The sequence below is a fragment of the Chiloscyllium punctatum genome, chromosome 2, assembly GCF_047496795.1.
Source record: "Chiloscyllium punctatum isolate Juve2018m chromosome 2, sChiPun1.3, whole genome shotgun sequence".
Lineage (NCBI taxonomy): Eukaryota > Metazoa > Chordata > Chondrichthyes > Orectolobiformes > Hemiscylliidae > Chiloscyllium > Chiloscyllium punctatum.
Window position 1 is genome coordinate 134,930,968 of NC_092740.1, and position 20,973 is coordinate 134,951,940.

General features: G+C 41.1%; 1 protein-coding gene across 15 annotated transcripts in view; it reads left to right on the forward strand.

Annotated features, from left to right (window-relative positions):
* LOC140490074 (adhesion G protein-coupled receptor L3-like) overlaps window positions 1-20,973 on the forward strand; it is a 652,730-nt gene that overhangs the window by 495,867 nt on the left and 135,890 nt on the right. For all 15 annotated transcript variants that reach the window (XM_072589074.1, XM_072589083.1, XM_072589073.1 and 12 more), the window contains exons 7-8: window positions 12,027-12,317; window positions 14,719-14,822. In XM_072589074.1, coding sequence (XP_072445175.1) covers window positions 12,027-12,317; window positions 14,719-14,822 — 395 coding nt within the window. The remainder of the gene's footprint in view (window positions 1-12,026; window positions 12,318-14,718; window positions 14,823-20,973) is intronic.

A 20,973-nucleotide genomic window follows, 5' to 3' on the forward strand; every position in this document is an offset into this window, starting at 1 on the left:
TGACAGGCTCGGCTACCATTCAGTTTGTGATGCATTACGCAGACTCTCAGTAATGATGCAGCACATTACGTGTTGTTGAGGCACACAGTTGAATTTTCCCTACAGTGGAGGAAATATAGAGGCAGGGACTATTTCTGGGCGTCAAACTTATTCCCAGCCTTAGATCATCACATGTTGCGATTTTCAGACAGTGACCTCCCTCACCTTAGTTGCTATGGGGATATGTTTGCCATCCAATCAAGGATAGTAGGTGGGCACTTAGAGCTGGAGGGACAATCAGAGCTCTTCCAACTTGAAAAGAGAGAGGGTACTTCAAAACAGAGGCAGCCTCAGATTAGAAGATCGGGAGTATGGTAAACAGTGAGGAGGATAGACTAGTCTGCAAGACAGTGAAGACATGCTGATCAATGGAAAATGGAATTCAATCCAGATAAGTTTGTGATGGTCCACTTGAACAGGACTAACAAGGCAAGGACATATGTGATGAATGGTACCTGAGAAGCAGCAAGGATCAGAGGGACGTTGGTACACATGTCCACCGGCCCTTAGATGCAGTCATTCAGGCGGCATATGGATTACTTGCTTTATTAGCTGAGGCACAGAGTTTAAGTGCTGGGAGGTTATGTTGGTATTGTATAAAATGTTGGTTAGGCCACAGTTAGAGTATTGTGTGCAGTTCTGGGATTCACCCAAAGGAGAGATGTAATTGTACTGGAGAGGATACAGAGAAGACTTACCAGGATGTGGCCTGCACTGGAGAGTTTTAGTTATGAAGAATGATTTGGATAGACTGGGCTTATTTTCTGTGGAGCAGAAGAGACTGATTGAGATATATAAAATTATGAGGGGCATAGACAGGGTGGACCGGAGGAAACATACCCCCCTGGTGGAGGAATGAATGAGCAGAGGGCATACATTTAAGGTAAGGGCCAGGAGATTTAGAGAGGATGTGAAGAAAACTTGTTTAGCCAGAGAATGATGGGAATCTGGAACTCGTGGCTTCTAAGGGTGGTAGAGACAGAAATCCTCATAACATTGAACAAGTATTCAGATGTGGACTTGTAATGCCCAAGTATGAAAGACTAAGACGAAGTGCTGGAAAGTGGGATTTGTATAGTGGGGTGGTTGTTTTGAACAGGAGTCTTGACAGGCCAAAGGGTGGGTGGGTGGGTGTGTGTGTGTGTATATTGGGGGGGCGGGGGGTGCGCGGGAGATGGCGGCTACAGTCCCAGGGAGATAGAATTGCTGTTCTCATGTATGTTCAAAGGCTGGGCAGGATTGGAGCTGAGCATTCAGCCTCTTGCTAGGAGATCACCTCATGGCAGTTAAATTGACTCTTGCTGCCTCTGGTAAGCTTCTCACTTGTCTCACTTCTGGAGTGGATGAAACCAAATTCCACTCCCCGCCTTTCTCCTTCCCTGGCTGAAGGAGGAATCACTCAACAGAGTTCTGCATTTCCACCTGGTTATTGGTTTTGTGAAAGTGCTTTGGGTCTGAACACAGAATAAGACATTAAAGTATAGAGAAGGAGGAAATTGGAAAGTGAAGAAAATATCTTTGAAAATAAATACTCAATGGGAGAATTTTCAAGAATTGCACTGATTGAATTTTCCCCATTTGTAAGGTCTATTTCACTTTCAACATCAATAAAAACTCTATCATGTGGATAATATTTGAATTTGGGTCCAAATCTGGCAATTTATTTATTTTTTGATGGCTCTCAAGATCAGATAGTGTCAAACTAGTGAGCCAGAAGTCCACACTACAAACTCTCTGATACACTTAAAGCAATTTAATATTCTTGAATAGAACAATTGGTTTGGGAATTGAAGGAAAGCTACATTGGTGAATATTGGGACGTTGTGACAGGCAGAAAACGTGGTGTTGCATCCTGAAAATCTTCTCCTGAACTAAACATAGTAAGATAAAACAAAAACACTTCTAAAAGAACACTAGCACAAAATGGTTAATGAACAATACACATGCCACGGTATTTTACTGCACTACCAACCTCTGTATAATCTAAAAACATAAATGAACATATATATTTTGATCTTGTGAAATAAAGCATAGAAAAGGATAAACTAAGGACTGAATCTTAGCAGAAATCTGCTGACATTGTTGTCAAGGTTCTTGGAGTATTTCTCTCTGTGAGACCTAGCAAGTTTCTCATGTTATTGTTCCAATAACATGGTACTCATTAGTTGAGTACCATGCCTCAATCGTGCTTCACTTGTCAGATGCTAATGTAATTCTCCCACTACTGTAGATGAAAATATTTATCAATGCTAGAATATTCTGAGACCCCTAGTACCAGCATGCCTTAAAAAAGCTGTTGTGCAGCTGGCTAAGAGCCATCAGTCTAGATCTGTCCTGCACAATCTGTGATGTTTGCCCAGACATGTTAGGTAAAATGAAATTGCATTGTATGTCACAGATAGAGGCTTGGAAGTTTCTGGTTTGATGCAGAGGAGGACCATCCTCCGCATCCAGGACCACCAGCGAAGGTCACAACACTGAACCCTGCCAGTCTGATCCAAGGTTGCCAACTTCCTCAGTGTAGTCTCAGCCACCTGTAGGAACACTGAGCAACATAGGAAGAAGATCAGTGATTTCTCTGATCTGCTTGAGCAAGTGCCATTAACTTCCATCTGCTACCTTGTACCTCACTGTTTTTTTGCTACTGCAGCCACCTCCCACCAAGACTCATGTAGCAGTAGACCATTCAGTACTTTGAGCCTGCTTTCCAGTTAGTGTGGCTGATCACACAGCTCAATACCTTGTTCCTGTTTTCTCCTTACACCTTTTGATCCCTTTAGCCCTTCGAACTATATCGAGCTGTTTCTTGAAAAGATTGTATTTTGGCCTCAATTGCTTTCTGTGGCAGAGAATTCCATTCTCTAAATGAAGAAATGTCTCCTCACCTCAATCCTAAATGACCTACCTAGTATCTTTAGACTGTGAACCCCTGTTCTGGACTCCCCATTCATAAGGAACATCCTTCCCATGTTTGCACTGACTAGGCCTGTTAGAATTTTTTAGGTGTGTATGAAACTCCCCCCTCATTCTTCTAAACTCCGGTGAATATATTTGTGCCTGATCCTGTCTCTCTTCATACGTCAGTCCTGCTAAACCAGGATGACATTGGGCAGAAAGAGCTGAAATGGGTGCTGGGTTACCCAACATTTGACTCTTCGCAGCCCGACATGGAAGGACCTGTTCCTGACTACACAAGTGACTGACTGACTGACCTTGCCTAAGTCCTGGACTGAAGAGGCTGCCTTGACTTATTGTGCCAAGATTCCCTGACTGGAGGTGGTCTCCCTTGACTTGACTGAGAGCTGCACTCCTTTGACTTTGAGACATGGCCATTTGCTGCAGCCCATGCAGTGTGCTTGGCATGTAAGCTGCCATCTGTAGCACAGATGTTGCACTGTGCCAAATGGCAACATGTCCACCCCCATGACTGATTACTGCTAACAAGCATGGTAACCTGCCGGGCTTTGTGTTTGCATCTAAAAGCCAGGCAAGATGGTAGTGTCATGAGCCTGTTGGCTCTAGCTAGGTGAGGCGTCAAATTGCAAAGAGATCAAGCAAAGCAAGCATGCTGTGAGCATCCAAGAATGCTCAAAGTGAGTGAGCACTGAGAGAACAAAAGAGTAAGGACCAATTTATGAGTAGGGTTTACCTGTCCAAGCATATAGAGTGCCCTTGTAGCAGCATTTATTATTGCAATGTTAAAGTACTCCAAAATGCAGCAGACTAATGAAAAGGTGTCTAAATGGCTAGAAGGTATATCATGAGGATGTAGTGAGGCTGGAACATGTTAATGTCCAGTATCTATCGATGGGAGTGCTTGCACTTGCTTCCCATGGAGTGAGCCCTGAGGCGCTGGTGCTGAATGTCCAAGGTTTCAGTCTAGTGGAACAAGCAACAAGCTCGAGTCGTTAGATGCCCCCTTTGAGTTTCAAGGCAGCAGTTTCTGACCTCCAGCATCGATCTGAGCTGGGAGAATGGGAAATTGCATATTATTTAGATGAAACTAGGGAATAATGATGGGCAATAATGTGCAATAATCCCTGTTTATAGGCATTTCACCACTTGCAAGTGAGAATTTCATCTTGATGTCCCGGACTGAGTTGAAAAATGCAACTTTTCGGATTTGCTGTCAAGAAGGGCCTCTCTGGTAATCTCACCGAATTTTCCCAAATCTCTCACCATAGTCCAAGTCATAGAGGGCCTGGGAAGATTTCATCTCGAATGTCAGACAACAAGCATCTTTACACAATTACAGTTTTAGCGTTTTAATAAAGTCTACTTACATCAAACAAATGGTCAAGTGTTAATGTTCTGACTTCATATGAAACATTTATCCACAATACTCAGGGCAGGGCAGATTGGCCACAGATAGACTGAGAAACTACAAACTCACCTTTCGTTAATAAATAATCTATTGAGTCCACTCCATAGAGGCACATAGTCTGACTCCAGCTGAGTAAGATCGACAACTGCTGCAACACGTAACTTTGTAATACTCCTGAATTCTGTTTTTGTTTTAAACTCGAACTTGTCATCTTGTGCAGCAGGCTCAGGTAATTAAGCATCTGCGGTTTCATGGCTTTTGAAAGCAGGAAAATAATTGTGAGGATTCAATGTGACATCATTAGAATGTTCCAGGCTGCCTCACCTCAATGCATCATCATGTAAATCACAACGTGCTGAATTTGCATAGTGCCCTTGCCGTTTTCTGACAAATGCTTCACAAGTATTACAAAGTCCTTTTTGAGGAAGGAGTTGTCACTGACAAGAGTATCGTTGGGTGGAACATCTGTTATAAATGTAAAACTCATGAGTTACCTGTGTAGCCACTGAGAAAGCAATTCTGTCTTATATCAAAGTGCAGATAACAGTGAACACAAATCACCAGGCTATTAAATAATAATACAATCTGCAATAACTGTTAATTTAATACTAACCGTGCTTGACGGACTCCTAAGGAGACTCTCACCTTCGCCTTGTACATGTCTGTAGAGCCTGCTGAAATGAAGTCTCTCTGTCATTGAACTTCTCAAAAGTGAGACAGTATTTCAGTGAGTTTATGTGGATATGGATTTCGAGTTAGTTATGGTTAGAGTCTGATCCCAACAGTTGTGAAGGGGAAAATGTGATGGGAGCACTCAAAAAGCACCACAGAAGTCTGAAACTGGCTTAGAGCAACAACTCCCTCCAGCAAAACATGAATGATTTACTTCCTTTTAACTTTCTTAGATACATAAAACCCCTACAGTGTGAAAGTAAGCCATTCAGCCCATCAAGTCCACACTGACCCTTCGAACAGCATCCCACCCAGACTCACTGGATTTACCATGGTTAATCCACCCAGCCTGCACATCCCTGGACACTATGGGCAATTTCCCATGGCCAATTCACCTAACCTGCACATCTTTGGACTGAAAGAGGAAACTGGAGCATGTGGAGGAAACCCACAAAGACACAGGGAGAATTCGCAAACTCCTCACAGACAGTCTGGTGAGGCTGGTGAGGCAGCAATGCTAACTACTCACCCACCAATCCACCCCATGCCTGTGTGCTTTGGTCGACCATCCTTCCATTTGATACTGATCAGAAATATTTTTATGCTTCTCTTTCACCTACCTATAATCTGACAGAAGTGTTGCATATTTTACTCATCATCTGCAAAGTTTGAAGGAAGAGCCACATGACTTGGGAATGGGGTTCGGTTTATTAGTTGACTAATTTTGACGTAATCAACAATTATTTCAATCCAAATATTTCTTTCTCACTGTTTTTCAAGATAATTAAGATGTTGCAGGTAATCAACTTTGTGCACCATCTTTTTAGAACTTGCAAGTGTACCATTCAGACTATCACAGCAGGGGAGATGTATTTTGAACTGAATTTGTCTAAAGTTTGTTTGATCTGCAAATAGAGCTTCCAAAGAAAGACTCCGAACCAATTTGCTTGTTTCAAAGCTCGGAAGTAATTTCGACGCTTGGCATTTGCTGATCGCAGCCACTAAAAGAAACTTTAATATCTGGCAGTTTCCAAATTTTTATATATGACATGTGGTGGCAATCTTAAGTGAGGCATGATGCCTCTAACGCTTAAAATCTTGACTACTCTGAAAAACTTTCCAAGTGTTCTAATAACTTTCTACAATGATACAACTCATCCAAAACTCAAAGCCATCTGAATTAAGATCTGCTCCACAATTCACCATCTGCTTGCCAATGTTTCTTCAATAGATTGCTGCTTACTTTGCTTCTTGCTCTCATGTTTCTGTGAGTAATAGTTCCCTAGATACATAAACTCCAGTATTTATTTACATGCCCCATAATGCTTTCACTTTTACCTTGCTTTGTTCCACTATTGGCTGCAATACCTTTTGTTTATCCTTGTGTTCAGAAAATAGTATTCAATTAGACTTCCTTTCATTCATTCTACCTCACCTATAACTTTGCAGATTTTTCTTCTCTCATATTTGTAACATGTTTTATTCCATTTCAGACACTATGGGGTAGATTTTCCTCTGACCAGGCACTCGTTATTAATGCATAGATGGAATATGTGCATGGCAATCTCTTAAATATGAGTTATTCAGGAGGCACCATTAAACAAGCCCCATATTTACCTCACACACCCCTCAACTATACCTACCACAGAAAACTAATAACAACCCCAGGGCAGACATTCCTTGCTCCTGCTGGATAACCCCTCACAGCCTCAAGGACCTGACTCCCCTCCCCCTTCTGCCCTGAATCCTGACCCTGAGAGTCAGTAACTGTCAGGACTTATAAATGTTAGAATATGGCAACACGCTGATGAGAAAAGTGGGCATACCACCACCTGGTAGTTCTACACTATGAATGAACTGTCTCAGTGGAAGTATGGATATGCACATTTTTGAGGGAAACCTAAGCAGAACCTCCTGTCAGAAATGTGGAGGTCCTGAGACCTGAGCAGAACTTCCTGTCAGAAATGTGGAGGTCCTGAGACCTGAGCAGAACCTCCTGTCAGAAACGTGGAGCTCTTTTCATTCATCAAATACGAAGGGCCAAAGTGTCAATCTCCTCCTACATAATTGAAATTGCTGTATGGTAGCTTCAGGTAAGTCCAGATTATCTGTTTTGTAAAGGCTGTGGAAAAGAAATGTAACTAAGGAAGCTTGAAACAAAGCATAAACACTGAAATATTTACAACAAGGGCACCTGATGTTACTACTGAAAGCTGTTGGAGCTATCAGTGAAAATGACACTGATTATGTTAGCAGAATGATTGGAGCTGCTTTAGTTTAATTCTTTCACAGACTGTGTGTCCCTCTAGTAAGGTCAACATTCATTTCCCATCCTTAATTGCTCTTGAGTAAATGGTGGTGAGTTGCTTCCTTGAACCACTTCAGTCCATGTGAGAAAGTAATATCAACAGTGCTTTGAGGAGGAGAGTTCTTGGACTTTGATAATGTGATGTCAATGGAATGAAGATTTACTTCACTGTCACAATGACGTGTGTTTTGGAGTGGACCATGCAGGTAATCTTGATCCCATTCATCTGCTGCCCTTGTCCCTCCTAGGTGATAGAGGCCACGGATTTGGAAGGTGTTGGTGAGTACTTGGTGAATAGTTGCTATGCATCTTGTGGATAACTCTAATAAAACCCTATGCTTTACTTGAGTTGCCAGTATGCGGAGGGGATAAATGCTGCAGATGATGGAAGAGGTGTGAGTCAAGTAGGCTGCTTTAACTTGGATAGTGTCAAGTTTTGTGAGCGTTACTGTATCCATCAAGGCAGGTGGAGATATTCTATCATACTCCTGACTTATGCCTTGGAAATAATGGGCAGTCTTTGAAGAATTAAGAGCTGAATTATTTGATGCATGTTCTTTTCTTACCAAGATATTTATATAAACAGTCCAGATCAATTTCTGGTCACTGGTAACACCATACACATGCAAATAGCCCCTTCCCAGATGATGGTTTTGCTTTTGAATATTGACAGGATATGTATAGATATTCTCTAATTGGTGGAACTCTTTGTCTGGCATTTTGTGATGAAAATGATGCATGCTACTTGTCTCCCTGGATGTTATCCAGCTCTAGATGTACGGGGACACATACTATATAATGCATAGAAGGAATTGTGTAATAATGCAGTGTCATCTTGCAAGACCTTTCTCTTTGCACTATCTATGGTGTACATCAGGATCTTCTGCAACATAAACTCCCAAGTATATGAAACACTGAAAACCTGAAGGAACAGCTTTTAAAATTGTTTGGGAGGTGATGGTCTAATCACATCATCACTGGACTATCAATCTTGGTAATATTCTGAGGACCTGGGTTCAAATCCTGGAATTGATGGCCATGAAACTATTGTTAATCATTCGGAAAATCCCATCAGGTTCATTAGTGATCTTTAGGGAAGTAACCTGCCATCCTGACCTGGTCTGGCCTAGGTGTGACTCCAGATCTGCAGTAATGTGGTCGCCACTTAACTGCCCTTTAGGCAATTAGGGATGGGCAATACATTTCAGCTCGGCCTGTGATGCCCTTAACCCATATAAGAATTTTTAAAATTCTTTCCATGAATTTTATTGAATTTTTTTCTGATCAAGACAGCATAATAATTTTAGCCATTGAGTAGAGAGACAATATAATAGCTAATGTGTTATTAGACAATAAGAAATAGGAACAGGAGTAGGCCATTCTGCCCCTTAAGCCTACTGTGCCATTCAATAGGATCATGGCTCATCTGACATTTCTCACATCCACATCAGTGTGTGTGACTTCCCTATAACCCTTGATTCCCTGACTGATAAAAAAACATCAACTATCAGGGGGTAATATTGTTCAAAGTCTGTGATTTAATATAAATCTACAGCACTAATCCCACCTTGATCAACAGCCATTGTTGTCGGTCAGGCTGAGACCAAAAGATTTTTGGGGATATTGTGTTGCATGCTGTCTGTTTAGGTGCACATTAAGTAAAATGGTTCTTTACTGGCCTGATATTTTGACGACGTATTGAAGGACAATTCATCTCTGATACCCTTTTACTGTTTTTGTAGAGAAAAGAGAAAATTGTACAGTGTAATCTTGACCAAATCAGTGTAAGACCTGCACCATCATCTTGCAAAATTTCTCCACTGCCATCTAGCACAGTAACACTGTGCTCATCTGGTTCCATTCTTATCTGATTCCTTGTAGCCAGAGAATGCTTCTCTTCCTGCTTTCCATCATTATCTCCCTGAAGGGATGTATCCTTGACCCCTTGTATTTCTCTGGATTAGTGGAGCTGGAAGAGCACAGCAGTTCAGGCAGCATCCAAGGAGCATCGAAATCGACGTTTCGGGCAAAAGCTCTTCCAGCACCACTAATCCAGAATCTGGTTTCCAGCATCTGCAGTCATTGTTTTTAACCCCTTGTATTTCTCTCCTACAAGCCAGTTTTTTGCACGCACACCAAAGACACCTACCTCTAACTACCATTTCTCTTAACAACAGCCCTCTGACTCTAAACTGTCCAACAGCTGGTTGAGAAGAAATGTCCTCCATCCAATGAGCAGACCAAACCAACTGTCTTCAGTGATCACCACAAACTTCCAATCCATGACTACTGACCCCCATCCCTGTCAGTGATAACTATCCAGTGGTGGAGAAAACTGGGACATTGGGACCATTTATCAGCATATCAGCATTTATCAGTGGGCGGCACGGTGGCACAGTGGTTAGCACTGCTGCCTCACAGCGCCAGAGACCCGGGTTCAATTCCCGCCTCAGGCGACTGACTGTGTGGAGTTTGCACGTTCTCCCCGTGTCTGCGTGGGTTTCCTCCGGGTGCTCCGGTTTCCTCCCACAGTCCAAAGATGTGCAGGTCAGGTGAATTGGCCATGCTAAATTGCCCGTAGTGTTAGGTAAGGGGTAGATGTGGATGTAGATGTAGGGGTACGGGTGGGTTACGCTTCGGCAGGGCGGTGTGGACTTGTTGGGCCGAAGGGCCTGTTTCCACACTGTAAGTAATCTAATCTAATCTAATAAGTGGGACCTTTTTAAAGTGACAGATCACACCTGAACTGAAATGGGATCAGCATCTTTACAGGGAGGTTTACTCATGTGCACCTACTGTTGGGGAGGACTTAAGCTCCCTTGACAGGGGCTAGAATCCAGAAAGAGTATTCAGGAGGGCAGGATGAATGGCCAAACTTAGAAGAGACAGCAGGTGAGTCAGGAAGACATCGACATTTTCGGCCAGTTAGGGTAAAAGGGAATTTGGCAATGTTGTATGATATTTAGTTTAAGCCAGAAGTCTCACAAACAAAGCAGCTGAGTGGAGGGCAGAAATTAAATTGTAGATGTATGAAATCATTATTGTCACTGAGACAGGCAGGATGGGCAGCTTAATGTTGCAAGATATAGGCCTTTCAGGCAAGACAGGGAAGGAGCAAAAAGAGGAGGAGGTATTGCAATTTTGTCCAGTAAGGAGGGATGACATCCTGGAAGGGTCCTCAAATGAAGCCATGTGGATAGAACCTAAAACTCAAAATGGAACAGTCACATTGCTGGGAATGCATAGAGGCCACCTCACAGTACAAAAGAAATAAAAGAGCAGATATGTTCTTAAATTACAGGAAAGTGTAAAAGTAATAGGTTAGTATCAGTAGGAGATTTCAGTTTCCCTAACATTAACTCAGGTGCTCTTAAAGTGCATCCAGCATAGCTTTTTAAGCCACGATGTAGAAGACCCAACAAGAGAGGGGCAGTCTAGACTGAAACTTAAGTAATGAAGCTGGGCAAGTGGTTGTGTTTTGCAGACAATAATCATAACTCTGTTAGACTGTGATGGAAAAAGATAGGCCTGAAATCCTAGATTTAAGGTAAGGGGCAGCAAGATTAAAGGAGCTGGGAGGAAAAATCTTTTCACCCAGAAGATGATATGAATCTGAAAGTCAATGCCTGTAAGGGTAGTAGAGGCAGAAACCCTCATATTTAAGAAGTATTTAGGTGCGCAGTTGTAGTGCCAAGGCATAAAAGGCTTTTAACCAAGTGCTTGTTAATGGGGAGGTATTCAAATAGTCAGGTGGTTGTTTTGTTTGGGGGGCCCCCAAAGGCTTTTCTCTGTTCTGTACATCTCTGAGACTCTATGATCATCTGACTGTTCAACCTCTTTGACCTTGAGGTGAGTTTCCAGCTAGATATTTGCACCGGCACTCTTTCCTGAGCTCATGTGTTGTTGAAAGCCTTATCCAGGCTTCTGTTACAACTAGACTTGATTCTTCCAATGCACTCCCTTTCTTATCCCCAGTAAACTTGAGTGGTTATCTCTAGTGAGATTGGCCTGTGTCCAACTTGCAGTAAGTCCCATTGACCTGTCACCCTGTGATCACTGACCTACATTGGCTCTGCTTAACCAATGCTCATACTTTAAAATGCTCATCTTTATTTGCAGATTCCTTTGTGGGCTCATCCCTAACTCAGTGTTCTCTTATAAGTCCACATCCCTGTAAGATATCTGCAGGTTGAACATTTTACATGCTAATTTTTAAATGTTCTTTCTTTGGCAGCCTTGCCCTAAGCTACTAAAGTCTAAAGTGTTGAATTACTCTTCCTAACCCTTTCTGTCTCTTTTATCTCGCTGTCCTTCTTTAAGCTGCTCTTTAAATCTATTTGATTAACCAAACTTATGATCATTTGCCCTTTCATTTCTTCTTTTGTGGCTAGGAGTCAGATTATATTTTGTATGTCCTGATTTGAATGTTTTACCATGTGAAAAGTGCTATATCTCCATTGTGAAATTGAATTCAATTTGTTCCTTGACTGTAAAATTAAGTGTCTGACCATAAATGTATGGATTCGCAAATGGGATCTCCATGCTCTTGATATGAATGCCAGTTCACCGTGTAATCAGATAAAATTTCTCTTATTTAGTCACCATAAAACTAACAGTTCTGTAGATGAGTGCTTTAATGCTGGATCTCAGACTGATAACCATAATTTTGGATCCTTGTTTCAGAATCAACATCCTCATCATTTGTCATGGAAGTTACAAAAAGTCCCAATGTTAAGGTGACCACTACTATATCCACAACGACAATAGTTTCAGGAAAGAGTATCAAGACCACAACAACTCCAGCATTGGAAAATCCTCCAGTAATTCATGGGACCACCACTAAAACACCAAAAGCATCACAACTTCCTGCAGAGGGGGCTGAATGTTGTGAAGCCACAGATAAACGTGACATATCTTGGCCCAAAACTCCACCAGGCGAGATGGCGAAAAGACAATGTCCTCTGGGAACAATAGGTAAGAAGCATGTTGAAATTTTAAGTTGATCCCCTACCACTAGTGTTATTGAATAGATTGAAAATTTTAAACGATGACTTTCTTGTAAATGATTCACTTCATAAGAGTTAACTTCTGTTTGCTTGATTGTAATTAATGCAAAAGGGTTTTAACACTAATAAAGTGTGATGTGTGCTCTGGCCTAAGATAATAGACAATAGGTGCAGGAGTAGGCCATTCTGCCCTTCGAGCCAGCACCACCATTCTTTATGATCATGGCTGATCATCCTCAATCAATATCCTGTTCCTGCCTTATCCCCATAATCCTTGATTCCACGATCCTTAAGAGCTCGATCCAACTCTTTCTTGAAAATATCCAGAGACTTGGCCTCCACAGCCTTCTGGGGCAGAGTATTCCATACACCCACCACTCTCTGGGTGAAGAGGTTTCTCCTCAACTCTGTTCTAAGTGGCCTACTCCTTATTTTTAAACTGTGTCCTCTGGTTTGGGACTCACCCATCAGTGGAAACATGCTTCCTGCCTCCAGAGTGTCCAATCCTTTAATAATCTGATACGTCTCAATCAGATCCCCTCTCAGCCTTCTAGACTCAAGCGTATACAAGCCCAGTCACTCCAATCTTTCAACATGAGGTAGTCCCACCATTCCGGGAATTGACCTTGTGAATCTTACGCTGCACTCCCTCAATAGCCAGAATGTCTTTCCTCAAATTTGGAGACCAAAACTGCACACAGTATTCCAGGTGCGGTCTCACCAGGGCCCTGTACAGCTGCAGAAGGACCTTTTTGCTTCTATACTCAATTCCTGATCTGATCAATTTCACAATCTGTGAACACTCAAATGGTGAGGTTCTGTTCACTTAGTAATAAGTCTGATTCCAACCTCAGTTTCAATTTTGGAGAACGCCATTAACCAACTGAGCCATTCCCTATTTTAACCAATCTTTAGAGCTATACAATATGATTGCGTTTCCATAGTCTTTCATTTTTGATGATAATATTTCACAGCAAATATACTGAAGACCAAAGATTGATGAACTATGACATGCACCAATCAATCTATAGGTTACTAACGTTCTGCAGCAAATAATCTCTGCTATGATCAGATGAATTAAGTCTAATATGATTTGATGATTAGGGATGAATTGGCTTTTCTCTTTTTAACCCCCGCATTGGCTGTAACAAAAGGGTTTTTTTTTGTTCATAACCATAACACACTTAATTAGGACGTAGTTCACCTGATGCAAATGAAAGAGCCAATTAGATTTTTCTTGAGTGAAAGAAAAATGAGATTTTGTTATTTATCTTCAGAAAAATAATAAAATGTGACATCAAGCGCAAACATACACTAATGTACATATAAACCTTAAAAAAGGGAAAATGTTTGGTTGAATATGCAGTTACAAAGTCCATAGAATCCTTGACTTGTGAGCTTTACCTCTGATACATGACTTGCATCCTCCACAGTAATGACATTTATAGATATTTGAATTCTTGGTAAATGGATGTTTCTCTGATTTGCTTTTTATTGAACATTCTGTTCTAAGGGGCTAAGAGAAACTTCAACTGAAATACTCTTCTAGTGCTACTGCTACCAATCCATTTTTCATCTCTCTGTTCAAAGGATATTCTTTGAAATATGGTTCACTCCTCTGTGCCCATGTCTGGATTTATTGTTGTTTTTTTAACAAGTTGGATAACAAGCAGACCACGTTCATCCCAATATAGAATCCTAAAATCATACAGTATGGAAGAGGTCCTTTGGCCCATTCAGTCTCTACCAACCAAACCTACTCTCAGTCAACACTAGTCCGACTTTCAAGAAAGATGTGAATTAACCAGGAGATACTCAGTTTAAATATCTTTTTTTTAATGATGAGACTAATTTCAGTTCAAGCAGATACTTGCTTAATTATTGGATTAGTGAGCTTGACACAATCTAGTCAGGAGATCACTGTGGTCATCTTAAGTTTGCCCTTTTAGAATAAAGTGTTTTATTCCATGCATGGTCCCATCATTAAATACAGGTGGTTCAAAATTGGTGGTCGATTTAGATTGCTACCATAATAAATTGGGGAATAGGGGATGGGAGGGGAGAAATTTTCAACATATTTTTCAATTTGGGAGTTAATCTAGCACCACTCTGTTCTCATACTTGGCAGACTTCTGTCCCATTCTACGTTCTACCCCAAGGTAAGAATCTATATGAATACTACATTGCTCTTGGATGAAAAGCTTTCTAAAGTTAGTGACCATAGTGACCCAGCAGATGGAATTGTATTGCCCTTCATTGATGATTTGAAACTCTATAACAAAGGCAATACCTGAAATTTGCAAATTTGAGGGAATTGATCATTAAATCTATTTCCAATTATGTACGTGACAATCTTTCAATATTTATAGGTATAGCCACCTACTCATGCTTATCACCTGAAGGACTCTGGGATCCATTGGGTCCAGATCTAAGTAACTGCAGTTCTCCATGGATAAACTTGCTGTCAAAAAGAGTAAGTCTTCATATTTAATGTGTTTTTTGTTTCATTTTGCATTCATACAGAATTTAAATGACCATTCGTAATTTGACATTGTTTTCCTTGGTTAGAATTTGTTCAGCATGGTTGGAATGTTACAGGATGGACCTTGGACCTTTTTTGGGGGGAAAGAAACAGGGAAATGTTGAAGATAGTGCAGGGTGGAATATTGTTTCAGCGATGAACATCCAATATTGGACCTGGAAGTAAGCATGACTGTCGTTTGGTGCCAGGACAGCTGGCTGTGTGCATCCAAACAGTGACCAGACAATTAGCAACACATATTCGATGAGCTAAGCTAATCATGCAGAAAGTCAGAGGCCATGCTGTCATTTGTGGTGATCAAGGTCTGTTTGTCACATTCCTAGCCACTTCTGCTATTGGCCACCTGACCACATCATCATTGATGTGGTCATCTGCTGGTCCAGCCCCCTGCAAGATTAATGCAACAACTTCCCTTCCTCTTCCCCTGACCCAACCAAGTTCCTCATGCAATTCCTACTCCCTCCAAATTCAGCAGGAAGACTCCGTTGTTTCCTGCATGCCACTTTTAATCAGTTAAAAATCAGAAGGCACATGTTTCTCATTTGCCATTGATTTAATCACAATCTGGTAACCATGTGTTTTAATGGATATACATGACATGCTTAATCTTGACTTGATGTCAGGAACCACACTCCATTTTTAATCGACTGCCAACGTACTTCCAACTTTCAGCCCACTGTCAGAAAGCTGATACTTCGCCTCCCACACACAAACTGCCCCACCCACCTTATTTTCTCATCCTGGGAGACTGACTGGATTCCATTCCTCGCCTGGGTGAGGAGCAGATTTCTGGTGAATGTCTCCATCATACTTTCCCATTCTCCTGTAAAATGAAAGCTATGGAAATTTTTCATTGGCCGCAAGATGAGAGCAATGAAACTCGAGAAGTACCAAATATTGTGGATACTGGAAATCAGAAATAAGTACTAAACAACGCTGAACAATCCAGGAAATCAAGCAATGCAGTTCAGATTAAAAGTTGTCAACCTGAATACTTTACCTTTCTTTTTTCCCCTCCTCCTAGTTGTTGGCAAGCTTGCAGTTAATTGCCAGAAATTTATTTTTATTTCATAATGGTCTACTCCTTGCACAATTTTAAGTGTCTAACTTAAAATATAAAAACAAAGATACTTTAAAATTTTTAATGAGTGGCTTCCATGTAGCTTCATAGAAATATAACTTTGAGCCTGTTGATTAGTCTAAAACAGAGCCCCTTTAAATACGTGTCACAGTTTGCTGCAGTCTGTAGAAACTTAATGAGCTGTACCATAAGCGCTTCATTTTGTGGATATCTGAATACATTCAGTTCTTCTTCAGCTGTTTTTAAAAATGTTAATGTGTCATAAACATTCATCAGCATTAAGAAGGCATTAAAATGTGGGATAGTTTTTTTCACAGATAAAAAATGAGGTGAAATTAAACTATCTGTTCTGTCTTGAATCCATATTAGTAATGTGCAGTGGTGCTGTAAATTGATTTTTATTAGAAAATGAAGACCAGATGGGACTTTTCACCATGAAGTTTTTTAGTTTGAGGCTTTGTTTTGCCTGCATGCTTTTGTGGTAATGTGGTATAATTTGTGTCAGTTCAGTTTGTTTGCTCATTAGACTAAAATGACAAAGGATTCCCTGAAAGCTGGATAGATTAGTCAGGTTGTTGGTTGAATCGGAGAGGTGTTTATCTCCTGTTTGCTTTAAAGCTGCAACAATAGGTAACATTTCTGCACTGGCATATCCGACTTAGTTTAAGAGAATAGTCCAGCTTTAATAAACTGAATTATTTCGGCTCAGGTTCCCTTGAGTAGTTTATTTTTGTTTTGGTACTTGAAAAATTGTCAAGATTTCTCTGAATGACATTACCAGAGTCTGCTGCCATTATTATAAAAGATGCAAGTTTAAAAATCAACATTTTATGTTTTCATTCTCTGCTGGAAGAAGCATTCACTTTTTTTTTAAATGGCAATGTTGTAGGAGATGTAGACATGAGCTAATTGCCACTCTTCTCTTTGTGGTACAACATGGCCTTGGAATCAAAAGGTTATGGGTTTCAGACCCATAACAGAAACAATAACAAGGAAAGCCTGGAGCAATAGATTGGTGCTATTATCTGTGACTTTAGATTGGAAGGAGTAAAATGGCCTTTCATAGAGTGATATGGTCTTTTTGTCAGATGTGGGAGCTTTGGGAGAGTTTAAGGGTTACTGAGGATAATATCTGCAAAAAATGTTGTTGGTTGCAAATCCTGTCAGATCAAATGGATGTTTGAGCGACACTTAGAGGCAATGAGGAATTTACAAGAGCTAGGGAGTGTGATGGATGAAGGGAGAAAAGCCACAGGTATAGTCAGGTAGCTGGGTTAATTCCAAGAAAGTTAGGAAAGGTAGGCGGGTTGTGCAGGAGTCTTCAGCGGCTATCCCCATTTCAAACAAGGATGCTGTTTTGGAAAATGTTGGGGGTGATAGACTTTCAGGGGAATGTACCACAAACAGCCAGGTTTCTGGTATCAAGACTGGCTCTAATGTAATGAAGGGTACTTTGGGATCCAAGTGATGGATTGTGTTAGGGAACTGTCTAGCCAGGGGCACAGACAGACTTTTCTATGGCCAGCAGCGAAAAATCAGAATGGAGCGTTGCCTCCCTGGTGCCAGAATCAAGGACATCTCAGAGAGGGTGCAGAATGTTCTTAAGGGGAGAGGGCCCTGCAGGAGGCCATTGTACACATTGGAACCAACAACTTCAGAAGGGAAAAGAATAAGATTCTGAAGGGAGAATATTGAAAGTTAGGCAGAAATTTAAAACAGAGATCCTCAAGGGTAGCAATATCTAGATTACTCCAGGTGCTACGAGCTAGTAAGGGTAGGAATAGGAGCACAGAGCAGATGAATGTGTGGCTGAAGAGCTGTTGTATGGGAGAACAATTCATGTTTTTGGATCATTTGAATCTCTTCTGGGATAGAAGTGACCTGTAAAAGAAGGATGGGTTGCACCTGAATTGGAAGGGGATTAATATACAGGCAGGGGGATTTGCTAGAGTTGCTTAGGAGGCTTAATTTCCAGGATACAAATGCGATAGGAAGAATAGAAAGGGAGGCAAGAGAGGAGGGAGAGTGGCGTTTTTGGTAAGGGATAGCATTATAGCTGTTCTTCGGGAGGATATTCCCAGAAATACATTCCCAGGGAAGTTACTTGGGTGGAACTGTTAAATAAGAAAGGGATGATCACCTTAACGGTATTATAGACCCCTAATAGTCAGTGGGAAGTTGAGAAATTTGTAAGGAGATCTCAGTTATCTGTAAGAATAATAGGGTGGTTATGGTAGGGGATTTTAACTTTCCAAACATAGACTGGGACTGCCATAGTGTTAAGGGTTTAGATGGAGAGGAATTTGTTAAGTGTGTACAAGAAAATTGCCTGAGTCAGTATGTGGATGTACTGACTAAAGAAGGTGCAAAACTTGACCTATTCTTGGGAAATAAGGCAAGGCAGGTGACTGAGGGAACAGTGGGGGGGGTGCATTTTTGGACCAGCAACCATAATTCCATTAGGTTTAAAATGGTAGTGGAAAAGGATAGCCTAGATCTAAAAGTTAAAGTTCTAATTTGGAAAAGGGCCAATTTTGATGGTATTAAGCAAGAACTTTCAAAAGCTGACTGGGGCAGATGTTCACTGGTAAAGGGATGGCTGGAAAATGGGAAACCTTCAGACAAGACATAACGATAAGCCAGAGAAAGTATATTCCTGTTAGGGTGAAAGGAAAGGCAGGTAGGTATAGGGAATGTGGGATGACTAGAGAAATTGAGGGTTTGGTTAAGAAACAGAAGGAAGCATATGTCAAGTATCGACAGGATAATGAATCCCTAGAGAATAAAGGCAGTAGGAGTATACTTGAAGAGAGAAATCAGGAGGGGATAGGAGATTGAGATGGCTTTTGGCAAATAACGTAAGGGAGAATCCAAAGGGTTTTTACAAATGCATTAAGGACAAAAGGGTAACTAAGGAGCAAATAGGGCCCCTCAAAGATCAGCAAGACAGCTCTTGTGTGGAGCCGCAGGAGATGGGGGACATACTAAACAAGTGTTTTGCATCAGTTTTACTGTGGAAAAGGACATGGAAGATACAGAATGTGGGGAAATGGATGATGACACCTTTTGTTTCAGACCTTGAAAAATATCCACATTACAGTGTTGCTGAACAAAAGACCTTGGAGTGCAGGTTCATCGCTCCTTGAAAGTGGAGTCGCAGGTCGATCGGATAGTGGTATGCTTTCCTTTATTGGTCAGAGTATTGAGTACAGGAGTTGGGAGGTCATGTTGTGGCTGTATAGGACATTGGTTAGGCCACTATTGAAATATTGCATACAGTTCTGGTCTCCTTCCTATCGGAAAGGTGTTGTGAAACTTGAAAGGGTTCAGAAAAGATTTACAAGGATATTACCAGGATTGGAGGATTTGAGCTATATGGAGAGGCTGAACAGGCTGGGGCTGTTTTCCCTGGAGTGTCGGAGGCTGAGGGGTGACCTTATAGCGGTTTACAAAATTGAGGGGCATGGATAGGGTAAATAGGCAAAGTCTTTTCCCTGGGGTTGGGGAATCCAGAACTAGAGGGCATAAATTTAGGGTGAGACGGAAAAGATATGAAAGAGACATACAGGGCAACTTTTTCACGCAGAGGGTGGTGCTTGTATGGAATGAGCTGCCAGAGAAAGTGGTGAAGGCTGGTAAATTACAACATTTAAAAGACATCTGGATGATATTTGAATCGGAAGGGTTTTGGCCAAGTGCTGGCAAATGGGACTAGATTAGGTTGGGATATTTGGTTGGCATGGACAAGTTGGACCAAAGTGTCTGTTTCCATGTTGTACATCTCTTTGACTGTGTGACTCTATGAATGTGAGCTGACCTGCAGTGCAATACTTCGGAATGCTGCTCACTCAACAGGGTGAATAAGGATCTGCCATAATGTTTTGAAGAAAAGCAGTGAAGATGTTCTTACGAACAATTATGCGTCAACCAACAATTAAAACATATTCTTGAGTTAGGCATACAGTTTGTAGGACTTGACTCACTAAGATATCATTACAGGGGAACCTCAATTATCCAAACGAGATGGGCGAGCACTGTTTCGTTTGGATAATGAATTATTCAGTTAATCAATTAAATGCCTTTCCTCTGGGGTGGACAAAGTTAAAAATCACACAACACTAGGTTATAGTCCAACAGATGTAATTGAAAGCACTAGCTTTCGGAGCGCTGCACCTTCGTCAGGTGGTTATGGAGTACGCAGTTGTAAGACATAGAATTCATAGCAAATGTTTACCATGTGATATAACTGAAATTATGCATTGAAAAATACCTTGATTGTTTGATAAGTCTCTCATCTGTTAGAATGACCATGATAGTTTCACATCTTTCATATGTAAATCGCAAACTTTTTTGAAAGTTACATTCTCAGGTTAACTATAGTAATTGGTGTCAGCCCAGATAAAATGTTGAAGGTGTTAGCCCCTTGTGTTCTGTTAGGGTACACCCCTCTGTAGAACTCCAGAGAAAGTGATGGGGGAGAGAGAGAGGGCAGGAGCTCAGTCATTTGAAGACAGTGCCTGATTAATCACTGTAAACAAAAGACACAATCACTGTTGGAAACACGTCTTTGATGTAATGTTTCTATCAGGACCTTGAGATCTCCTTCGGATAATCCAGTTTTCGGATAATTGGTATTTGGATAATCAAGGTTCCTCTGTACTTAGTTTCCTGTATCAGAAGTAATAATGCTTATTTAGTAATTGAAAACATTCTACAAAACAGTGCCATATATTCTTTAATTGCAGCCAAGTCCAAATAGTGTTTGCATGGTCTGTACAATCAAAATATTTTGTTTTCTTGGTCACTTGAAGCCAAATGAAAATGCTGTGGCATTGTACTGAACCAATAATCCAGAGGCCTGAACTAATGATCTAGAGTCAAACCTAGAGAATACAGGAGAAACTCAGCAAGTCTGGAAGCATCTGTGGAGAAAGAACCACACTAACATTTAGAGTCTGGTATGACTCTCCTTCAAAGCAAGAAGTCATACCGAATTTGAAA